General features: G+C 44.2%; 1 protein-coding gene across 32 annotated transcripts in view; it reads right to left on the bottom strand.

Moving 5' to 3' along the window:
* The window catches only part of cast (calpastatin), a 71251-nt gene that overhangs the window by 55692 nt on the left and 3390 nt on the right, over nt 1–12169 (bottom strand). For 4 of the 32 annotated variants that reach the window (XM_014167472.2, XM_045705033.1, XM_014167486.2 and 1 more), the window contains exon 1: nt 235–458. The exons of 26 other annotated variants lie outside the window; for them this stretch is intronic. In XM_014167472.2, coding sequence (XP_014022947.2) covers nt 235–309 — 75 coding nt within the window. In that variant the 5' untranslated portion in view covers nt 310–458. Of the gene's footprint in view, nt 1–234; nt 459–12169 lie in introns of those variants that run through there. 2 more of the 32 variants (XM_014167463.2, XM_045705035.1) reach the window with 1 other exon arrangement.

Genomic DNA, 12169 nt, shown 5'->3' with positions numbered 1-12169 from the left:
ATTTTCACAGACGCAAACTTTCTTTATGCATAAAACACACTCGCTCCAACTTGTACACACACACACACACACACACACACACACACACACACACACACACACACACACACACACACACACACACACACACACACACACACACACACACACACACACACACACACACACACACACACACACACACACACACACTCCTCTCTAACCTATGAGCAGAGTTGCATTATGAAAGCTCACCTGTTGTTCCACGGCCACATCCTGTATGGCCTGATTGTCCCGAGGATCTCGGATCGAGCTGAGTAACTGGCCCATGTTCACCGTCTGTCTGTGTGAGTGTATGTGTCTGACTCTGTTCCTACTCTGTACCTACTCTGTGAGCTGCAGCATGGTTCCCAGCCTTGATCAGGGAAGGGGAGGGAACAGGGAGAAGGGGCAGGGACAGGGAGCAGAGCAGGGGTAAGGGGAAGGGGAGGGAACATGGAGAAGGGGCAGGGACAGGGAGCAGAGCAGGGGTAAGGGGAAGGAACAGGGAGAAGGGGCAGGGACAGGGAGCAGAGCAGGGTTAAGGGGAAGGAACAGGGAGAAGGGGCAGGGACAGGGAGCAGAGCAGGGTTAAGGGGAAGGAACAGGGAGAAGGGGCAGGGACAGGGAGCAGAGCAGGGGTAAGGGGAAGGGGAGGGAACATGGAGAAGGGGCAGGGACAGGGAGCAGAGCAGGGGTAAGGGGAAGGGGAGGGAACATGGAGAAAAGGGGAGGGACAGGGAGCAGAGCAGGGGTAAGGGGAAGGGGAGGGAACATGGAGAAAAGGGGAGGGACAGGGAGCAGAGCAGGGGTAAAGGGAAGGCACACATAGCAGTCAGTAAGACCTGGGTTCAAATCATTTCAAATCATTTTTCTATCCTTTTTTTTTTAGCTTGCATGGCTTAAAGAACCAATGAAAAAAGTCAAAGACTGCAAACCCTGCCCATCTGGCACTCAGGTAGACAAAAGTAAACGCTCAAAAGTATTTAAAAGATGACAGATAGTATTTGAACCCAGGTCTGCATTCAGTAGAGCCTGAGCTATAAAGGGAAAGACTCTGATAGAGGAGTGAAGCTGCCTGACGACCGGTCACATCTGAGTACCTTCTCAGAGAAGACCGACATGTGTGAGCACACACATACACCAATAAATAAAAATGCACATACATGAACACACCCAAAACACACAAATGTGCATAATGCATACACGCACTGTGCTAAAATGCACTGACAGGAAATAAACCCATAAAACCATAAATTCACACATAAACCTATACAGCAAACAGCCTTATCCACAGAGGAAAAGCACTCTTCCACATGGAATACAACTCACACAATCACTGAGCAACAAGAGATAAGTTGTGCAAACAACAGGACAAGCTCATTACGTGGAGGAGGAGGCAGGGGCATTTTTTCTATCAAAGTGTGGCCAAGTTCAACTTTGACTTTGTAGACTGTGTTATCATAACCACCAATGGTTAGAGGCTCCTGGAAGAGGATAGCATTCCACTGTCGGGAGACTAGCACTGAAATCCCATGGAGGAGAATCAAAACAAAGAAGTCACATAGCTTCTATTGCAGTTTCTCAGTAGCTATGCTTAGTTCTTGGGTGTGCAAAGATCTGCAACAAATAGCTCTGTGAGGACTGGAAGTATGGGTGTTACCTTTACCTGCCTTCATTCGACTCATTTGTCTTAAGCAAACAACTTTTAATTTGATGTGAGTCCTCAATATGACGCCAATTCACAAAATGTGAATAGTTCGTATGGTCCATAGTCCAGCAATGATTAGTCTTGGTTAAGATAGAGAACTGTTTGACCTAACTAACACATCTGCCTACAATGATTAGTCCTGGTTAAGATAGAGAACCTTTTCACCTTACACATCCGCATACAATGCAATGTGCTTTGAGTGGACTGTAGTTAGACATAAATGTAAATATCCACCGGCCTTGCATGCAGGTATTGCACGTGAAGCCATCCGTTCTAGTATCTATTATCTTTCCCTCATGCCAAAAACAGAACGCAAGACAAGATTGTGGTGTAATTATAAACTGCTGAGAGTGCACAGAACAATCCCCTCACTCCATTTTATCGCAGAGAAATATACCTAATCCATTATGTTCCTGTGGGTAATCTTTGGGTAATCTTCGTCCCTCAGAAGTGAACTACTAGGTGTAGTCTCCATATTAAACTACTAGCTGGGTGTAGTCTCAGTATTAAACTACTCGCTAGGTGTAGTCTCAGTATTAAACTACTAGGAGCAGTTCTAATACTTCTAGCATTCTAGCACTTCTAATACATTTCTATAGCTTCCAAAATATTTTTTACAATTGAGGAGTGCCAAGATCACTGTGGTGGCTTCAATACAGCGCCCCCTGTCAGTCATCCAGGGATTTATACACAATTGTTTTTTTTTTCTCCAATAATTGATCTTTTGACCAATAACATCAGATAATTTCACATCAGATCTTTTTCATAGCTGATCTAATTGGTCAAAAGACCAATTAGTGAAAGAAAGATCAGAATTGGATGCCTGTCTAAATGCAGCCAGAGTAACCATTTTAGAACCTGGAGGCACCTGTTGCTATTGCAGATCCAACTTCTGCCACCAGTTGCATCAAAATGTGGCCTCACTACTCTTACAGCTTACATATTCAAACATACATAGATAGACACTGAGACACACAAACACATTCCAGACTTGTCTTATCCACCCATCATCAAGCACACTCACGCTTTCAGACACACCTTTAAAGATTTGTTGTGTAAGATCACCAAGCCTGTAAAACCAGCTGTTGCACCTAGGGGAACAACAAAGACATTCTGGAACCTGTTTTGTTTTTACTTTATTTTCCCTTTATTTAAGCAGGGAGTCACCATTGAGACCAGGGTCTCTTTCACAAGGGAGCCTTGCCTACACAATTTCTTATACAAAATGTAAAAACAAATACAATATAAAAACAATTAAAATACACCACAACATAAATATTCAACGAAAAAAATTACATTCCTCAATCAGAAGGTCCCCAATCTATATTTTAAATGGTCAGAGTGGTACCAGAACATGTATTTTTTAGTTGGTTCCAGAAATGAGGTGCTTTAAAACGGATTTACCTAGTTCAGTGGAGACCCGAGGAACTTCAAGAGTTAACCAACCTTGTGAACGGGTTTGGTATCTTTTATATCTTAACAGAGAAGTTAGGTAAGTCGGAAGCTTGTGTAGTAGAGCTCTGTAAACAAAAAGGGAATAATGAAGTGATCTACGGGACTTTAATGAGGACCAGCCAACCTTTTAATACAGGATGCAGTGTTGAGTATTAAAATTGTCACCTGTGATAAAGTGAAGGGCGCTATGGCAGATGGATTCCAAAGGTTTAAGGCTGCTGCAATCTGATAAATGGTGTCACTATAGTCAAGAACTAGCAGGAATTTTGCTTCCTGCTATTTAGGGACAGACAAGATCTCTTTAAAAAAAAATCCCCACTTTAATTCTTAGCTTATTAACTAGCTCAGCTGTATTTTATTTTTTACATAAAATCTTTGTCAATCCAAATGCCAAGATATTTATAGGCGGGAACCCAATCGATGGGAGAACCATCCAATGAATAAATATGTAGTCCATCAGAAACATTTTTGCAAGAATTACAGAACAACATGTATTTAGTCTTGCCCGCATTAAGTACAACTTCTAAACCAACCAGGGCTTTCTGTACGGCAACAAAGTCAGATTGCAGCTCTAACATTTAAAAAATAAAAATAAATCTTCACATTTTCAAACAGTCCATTTATATTTTCCAACGGGGCTATACATTTGGGTGAGTTTTTTTCTTGCCTGAGTAGCCTCATTTCACTGCCAAAAATAAAATTAAACCATCTAGTGTTCAGCGAAATAACAAGACAATGTCAAATACAGGTAGCCTAGTCAAATAATTAACATCCAATTACATTAACCTTTACTCTTTCGCGGGAATTCCACTAACGGTCTGTATGTAGTCAAACGTAGCTGCTGCTCATGTTGGTATCTGTACTGATGGTGCAAAAACCAAGACAAGGAGACATAGTGGAGTGGTAACGCGTGCAAGCAAATCCACCGAGAGGCTCTTGCTGCCAAGGGAATGCCTGACAGCTTGAAAGACGTTTTGGACACTACAGTGAAAATGTTTAACTTTGTTAAAGCAAGGCCCCTGAACTCTCGTGTATTTTCTGCACTATGCAATATGGGCAGTGACCACATAACGCTTTTACAACATACAGAAGTGCGCTGGTTATCAAGTGGCAAAGTATTGGCACGTTTTTTTTAATTGAGAGACGAGCCTACTTTTTTTTTTTACTGACCATGATTTTCACTTGTCTGACTGCTTGCATGATGACGAGTTTCTCATACGACTGGCCTATCTGGGTGATGTTTTTTCTCGCCTGAATGATCCGAATATAGGATTACAGGGACTCTCCGCAACTATATTCAATGTGTGGAACAAAATTGAGGCTATGATTAAGAAGTTGGAGCTCTTCTCTGTCTGCATTAACAAGGACATCACACAGGTCTTTCCATCATTGTATGATTTTTTTGTGTGCAAATGAACTCAACCTTACAGACAATGTCAAATATGATAAAGCGAAGCACCTTAGTGAGTTGTGTGCAATTACGCAGGTACTTTCCCAAAACGGATGACACAAACAACTGGATTTGTTATCCCTTTCATGCCCTGCCTCCAATCCACTTACCGATATCTGAACAAGAGAGCCTCATTGAAATTGCAACAAGCGGCTCTGTGAAAATTTTATCAGAAGCCACTGCCAGATTGGGCTCCGCTCAGAGTATCCTGCCTTGGTAAATCGCACTGTTAAGACACTGATCCCCTTTGCAACCACGTACCTATGTGAGAGTGGATTCTCGGCCCTCACTAGCATGACAACTAAATACACGTACAGACTGACAGAGGAAGCCCAGTGACAAAATCCAGGGAAATATGGGACCAGGGGCAATGAGGAAGAGGAAGTGGCTGACGGAGACCAGACGGAGCGTGCCGCGGAGTCTTGCTTTGGGCACACACCATACATGCGGCGACACAGGCTGAGACATCAGGAGCCATGGTGGGCCCCCAGAAGTGCTGTCGGAGAAAAGCCAGGGTACGACGAGCACCAGGATGACAGGTAAGCCTGGAGGAGTGAGCACATTCCAGGACTTGGGACCAAATCAGGAACGAACATCCGGTTAGTCAGGCCTCCCCAGAGTCCGGCTGGGAATGTTGTGCTTTGCGAAACAGAGCCTCAATACGCAGCCGCCAAACATGAGGCAGGGAGATTGGTCTCTGATTCCGAGGGTGTGGCAGCGGAACTGTACAGACGGGAAAGTGTGTCCGCCTTCACATTTTTTAACCCTGGGCTGTAGGAGATGGTGCAATTAAACCTAGTGAATAACAGAGCCCACCAGGTCTGCCTAGAGTTAATGCGCTTGGCTGCAATATTCCAAATAGGAATTAGGGAATTCCCAGTCTTACTCACCAGAGTACTTGTACCTACTAATGGTCTAGGTCTCCTCACTGGACAGGTAGCAATGAAATGCCCCGCAGCACAGACTGGAGCTTAGCCTACGTGAATGTTCCCTAGGCGATAATCTAGCTCTTCTCAGTTGCATAGGTTCTGGTGTATCCGACTCAACCGTCATCGATGATTCTCGAGGGAGCTTGGGTGGCTTCGGATCCTCTCGGAAACACCCATCCTCGGGGATTTCCGGGTTCCCTCAGAGGTGAGCGAGCCACTGCGGATTAACTAGTTGTCCCTAGAATTTCTAAGCAAACGGCTGGAGGTAGGGCTTTCTCCTATAGAGCTCCATTTTTATGGAATGGTCTGCCTACCCATGTGAGAGACGCAGACTCAGTCTCAACCTTTAAGTCTTTACTGAAGACTTATCTCTTCAGTAGGTCCTATGATTAAGTATAGTCTGGCCCAGGAGTGTGAAGGTGAACGGAAAGGCTGGAGCAACGAACCGCCCTTGCTGTCTCTGCCTTGCCGGTTCCCCTCTTTCCACTGGGATTCTCTGCCTCTAACCCTTTTACAGGGGCTGAGTCACTGGCTTACTGGTGTTCTTCCATGCCGTCCATGGGAGGGGTGCGTGTCACGGTTGTCATTGGTAGAAATGGAAGACCAAAACGCAGCAGGTACGTGAATGCTCATCTTGATTTTTAATTACTCTCAAAATGAACATACAAAATAACAAACACGAAAACGAACGAACGACAATAACAGTCTGACTAGGCACACGGCTAAGCACAGAACAATCACCCACAAATAACACATACAAACACACCCTAATATATGGGACTCTCAATCAAAGGCAGATAGACAACACCTGCCTTCAACTGAGAGTCCCAACCCCAATCAACCAAACATAGAAACACACACACTAGACTAACCATAGAATTAACTAAACATAAACCAAAACCCGGAAATACTAAATCAAACACCCTTTACACAAACACAACACCCCGAACCACATAAAACAAATACCCCCTGCCACGCCCTGACCAAACTACAAAACAATTAACCTTATATACTGGCCAGGACGTGACAGTGCGTCACTTGAGTGGGTTGAGTCACTGACGTGGTCTTCCTGTCTGGGTTGGCGCCCCCCCCCTTGGGTTGTGCCATGGCGGAGATCGTTGTGGGCTATACTCGGCCTTGTCTTAGGACGGTAAGTTGGTGGTTGGAGACATCCCTCTAGTGGTGTGGGGGCTGTGCTTTGGCAAAGTGGGTGGGGTTATATCCTGCCTGTTTGGCCCTGTCCGGGGGTATCATCGGATGGGGCCACAGTGTCTTCTGATCCCTCCTGTCTCAGCCTCCAGTATTTATGCTGCAGTAGTTTATGTGTCGGGGGGCTAGGGTCAGTCTGTTACATCTGGAGTATTTCTCTTGTCTTATCTGGTGTCCTGTGTGAATTTAAATATGCTCTCTCTAATTCTCTCTTTCTCTCTTTCTGTCTTTCTCTCGGAGGACCTGAGCCCTAGGACCATGCCTCAGGACTACCTGGTATGATGACTCCTTGCTGTCCCCAGTCCACCTGGCCGTGCTGCTGCTCCAGTTTCAACTGTTCTGCCTGCGGCTATGGAACCCTGACCTGTTCACCGGACGTGCTTGTTGCACCCTCGACAACTACTATGATTATTATTATTTGACCATGCTGGTCATTTATGAACATTTTAACATCTTGACCATGTTCTGTTATAATATCCACCCTGCACAGCCAGAAGAGGACTGGCCACCCCTCATAGCCTGGTTCCTCTCTAGGTTTCTTCCTAGGTTTTTGGCCTTTCTAGGGAGTTTTTCCTAGGGAGTTTTTCCTAGCCACCGTGCTTCTTTCACATGCTTTGCTTGCTGTTTGGGGTTTTAGGCTGGGTTTCTGTACAGCACTTTGAGATATCAGCTGATGTACGAAGGGCTATATAAAAATAAATTTGATTGATTGATTGATTGATTGATTTGATTGATTGATTGATTGATTTGATAGTGTGCCCGAGACCAGACCTCTCACTCCTGCGTTCCCTTAGGCGTCCATCAATTCTAATGGTGAGGGCAATGAGGGAATTGAGGTCCACTGGTAGTTCCGAGCAGCTAGCACATCTTTCACCACCTCAGATAGTCCGTGAAGAAAGGTATGGAAAAGAGACTCCGGATTCCAGGCACTTTCGACGGCCAACGTGTGAAAATCAACTGCGTAGTCTGCCACGCTACGGGAGTTGACGTAATACAAGAAGTTCACTGGCCGCCTCTCTCCCGGATACCTTCCTCACTTCTGCCATGAAATTCTCTAGATGACAACAAATGGCGGATTGTTGCTCCCAAACTGCCGTAACCCAGGAGAGCGTCCTTCCCGACATTAGTGTAATAACAGACGCTATCTTAGATCGGGCTGAAGGAAACGAAGATGGCTGTAGCTCAAAAATATGAGAGCACTAAGCAAGAAAACCCCAGCAGGTACCAGGATCTCCAGAATATCGCTCCGGAGGTGGTAAGCGGGGTTCTCGGGGAGCCGGGGTAGGCTGTACAAGCTCACCACTAATAGGGAAAAGAAATTACTGGGTGGTTGGGCTTTCTCAGAGGTAGCAGGCAGCCTCTGAGCTAACGCCCTGATTTTCTCCATAATCTCCCTAAACCCTTGGTCATGGCGTTCCGTGAAGGAAGGAGCCCTTCCAGAAGGTCCTGTAACAGCTCCTCGTGTCTCCCAATAGTGAGACAGCATGGCGGAGCTGGTCCAAGTCTGCTGGGTCTGTCATGGCCAGTTCGTACTAAGGGCACAAGGCGAGACCCAGATGCAGACACAGGAGGCAGATGGTTAGGGTCTTTGTAGTTTATTTATAATCCAAAAGGAGTAGGCAAGAGAATGGTCGTGGACAGGCAAAAGGTCAAAACCAGATTCTGTGTCAGAGAGGTCAAGAGTGGCAGACAGGCTCGATGTCAGGGCAGGCAGAAGGGTCAGGCAGGCAGGTACGAAGTCCAGAAAAAACAGGCAAGGGTCAAAACCAGGAAGACAAGAAAAAGAAAATAGAAACCAGGAGCACAGGAAAACACACTGGTTGACTTGAAAACATACAAGACGAACCAGCACAGAGAGACAGGAAACAGGGATAAATATACTGGGGAAAATAAGCGACACCTGGAGGGGGTGGAGACAATCACAAGAACAGGTGAAGCAGATCAGGGCGTGACAGGTTCAACCATCTCATGAGAGCACAGATGTCGGTTCTCAATTTGACGCATTTTGTCGCAGGAGGAAAATAATCCTGCAGCAGGAGGACTTGAATATCTGAATAAATATTTTGAATTGCCGCCATGGGGCAGTTGGAAGCGGTGTTTGTATACAATGTAGTACCGTAGCTTCCTACATTGTACCTTAGACAGAAAGTCCACTGGGGCGTCAGTTCAAGTAGCCTATGTAGGCTACATGCAGGCTATTGCCCGTCTCGTGTGAATTCTCATGTGGATTATAATAAATTGACATATTTGTAGGGGGTAGATGCATTTTTCTATTATTGTTTTATATACTGAACAAAAATGTAAACACAACATGCAACAATTTCGAAGATTTTACTGAGTTACAGGGAAATCAGTCAATAGAAAATAAATGAATTTGGCCCTAATCTATGGATTTCACAGGGGTGCAGCCATGGGTAGGTCTGGGAGGGCATAGGCCCATCCACTTGGGAGCCAGGTCCACCCACTGGGGAGCCAGGCCCAGCCAATCAGAATTTGTTTTTCCCCACAAAAGGGCTTTATTACAGACAGAAATATCAATCAGCCCCACCCCCCACCCCCTTCTCAGACGTTCACACACTTGAAAAAGCCAGATGTGGACGTCCTGGACTGGCTTAGTTACATGTGGTCTGTGGTTGTGAGGCTAGTGGATGTACTGCCAAATTCTCTAAAATGACGTTGGAGACGGCTTATGAAAAAGAAATGAACATTAAATTCTCTGCCAACAGCCCTGTTGGACATTCCTGCAGGCTGCATGCCAATTGCACGCTCCCTCAAAACTTGAGACATCTGTGACATTGTGTTGTGTGATTTTTATTGTCCCCAGCACAAGGTGCACCTGTGTAGTGATCATGCTGTTTAATCAGCTTCAGATTTCAGTGAAATATGCTTTTTGTGCGTATGGAATATTTCTGGGATCTTTTATTTCAGCTCATGAAAATGGGACTAACACTTTACATGCTGCGTTTATATTTCTTTTCAGTATATGTTTAAGGCAAGCAATAAGCAGAATACATTATTGGTGGCCTCAGTGCACACACATATGCCAGAGTCGACATGGGTTCCAATCTAAGATCAACAAAATGGTTTTTGGATAAGCTCAAATGCACAAATATCTTGACAGCTTTATAAAATGCATTATTAAAGCCTCATAATACAGGCTTTCATTCCACAAGGATGACATCAAATGCCGGCATCAAACTGAAAGTACAGCAGTCAATCACCTGATTGCCCAAATCAGCTTATCAACTCGGCCAGGGAATCACAAACAGTAGCCGATTATTGTTTTTCACACCTTTCATTGTTTGACAATGGATAGGCTAATGGCTGGCCTACAGAATGAATTGGGATATGATCTAATAACAAAGGGGATATTGCAACCATCGATGGCACTAGAATAACGCCAGCTGATGTCTTGTTAAACCATCAATACGTGATAAATTCACCGGCACAGCTGATCTCAATTGCAAACATCATTGGTCACCTCATTACTGATCCCTACAAGATGCTGTCGGTGTTAGTCTTGCTTGCATCAAAAGTCTTTCAAGATATGTTCGCCCTCTGGTTGGTATTATCATCGGAACAAGTTAGTTATTTTGGAACAGACTAAGGATGATTTATCTATTTGACAAGCATTCCTTACAATATAAATAAAGTATTTCCTTGTTTACCAGGGCAAATCTACTGTGGCAATTTACCCAACACATTGTATGAATGAAACTATGTTGGTGAAGCCTACTGTTATTATTTTATTTGTTTCCTATATATTCTATCCATTAAATACAACTGTCTTTAAAATAAAAGTGTCTGGTATGGTCATTTCTTATCAAGATCGGGGGTAAAATATCCCTGTACTGTCCATATTTAAAATGTGGAACTAGGTCAAGTCAATTTTGTTATTTTTCAAAGCAACTCTTTCATGCGGCATTGCGCTCCATTCTGTAGGCTACCTCACTATTCTCAATGTCATCTTATCTTACATCTGATATTATAGGCCTGTGTGTAATTTGTTTTGATAGGCTACGGTAGGCTATAGTTTAGGTGTAGCCTGCTGTACGGCTGCATTTTGGATACACTTGACACCTGTATGTCGTAGTGGACACCATTATCTATCTTGTGTTATTTAGCTATATAAAACGCCACATGTTAATGTGTATGGATGCATTTGTGTTGATTGGAATGTTGCTGAAACATGACCGATTGGCCAGCAATAGCAGTAGAACATGTATTAATAATCTGTCTTGTGCTTTTTTTTACCAGCTGGCACTGATCCGAGTGACTCGACTGCCCCTGCACGGAAAGAAAACTGTAGGTTTTCAAGCTCATTTGAATTTCCTGATGCGCAGAAAACTATCTGTGACAAAAGAGTGATCAAATTAATACCCTACATCTGTACTGGGCTGTGTTCCCTTGGCCTGGGCTGTGTGTTTCTGTCTGTGTAACTGGAGTCCCGGGTGAAGTGGGGCTCCTCACTATATTTAGATACATGTCATTCATCACAGTCCCATACTGCTCGTGTCACCAGACCTGGAACCACTGCCAAACGCTATGTCATAAGTCCCCAGGTCCCCTCTTAAGTCCCTTCAGCTAGAAATGAATACAGATGTATACAGGAGTATTTATGTCTGTAATAAACCCTTTTGTAGGGGAAACTAATTCTGATTGGCTGGGCCTAGCTCCCCAGTGGGTTGTCCTATGCCCTCCCAGGCCTACCCATGGCCTGGCCCATGCCCATTCATGTGAAATCCATAGATTAGGGCCCAATTTATTTATTTAGATTGACTGATTTCCTTATATGAACTGTAACTCAACAAAATCTTTAAAATTGTTGCATGTTGCGTTTATATTTGTGTTCAGTATAATAGTTTTTGATAACAGCTTTAGACTAACAACTTTTACAGAAGTAACAACCAAAACAACAAAGTCCCAGAGAGCCTTGTGAAACCAAATCACTGAGATGGCTAAAGAAAGGGATCCAGTCAAGTGGATGGTGAAATTAGCAGCCTGCATGACCACCTGTTGCCCCACTCATTCCTGTAACTGAGCACATGCCTCTTTACCCCACTCGAGGGCGATAAAGTCTCCAGAGTTAAAGTCTGCCTGTTGACTACCAGGCTAAAAAGTATTTGCCCCTTTTCTAATTTTCTCTACTTTTGCATATTTTTGATACTGAAATTCAGATCTTCAACCAAAACCTAATATAAAGGGAACCTGAGTGAACAAATAACACAACAATTGCATAATTATTTCATTTATTTCATAAACAAAGTTATGCAACACCCAATGCCCCTGTGTGAAAAAGTAATTGCCCCCTTACACTCAATAACTGGTTGTGCCACGTTTAGCTCCAACCAAACGCTTCCTGTAGTTGTTGATCAGTCTTTCACGTCGCTGTGGAGG

This window comes from Salmo salar, chromosome ssa22 (genome assembly GCF_905237065.1).
Source record: "Salmo salar chromosome ssa22, Ssal_v3.1, whole genome shotgun sequence".
In the NCBI taxonomy this organism is placed as follows: Eukaryota; Metazoa; Chordata; class Actinopteri; order Salmoniformes; family Salmonidae; genus Salmo; species Salmo salar.
Note: the sequence above shows the minus strand (reverse complement) of the source record. Positions and strands in the feature narration are given on the sequence as shown.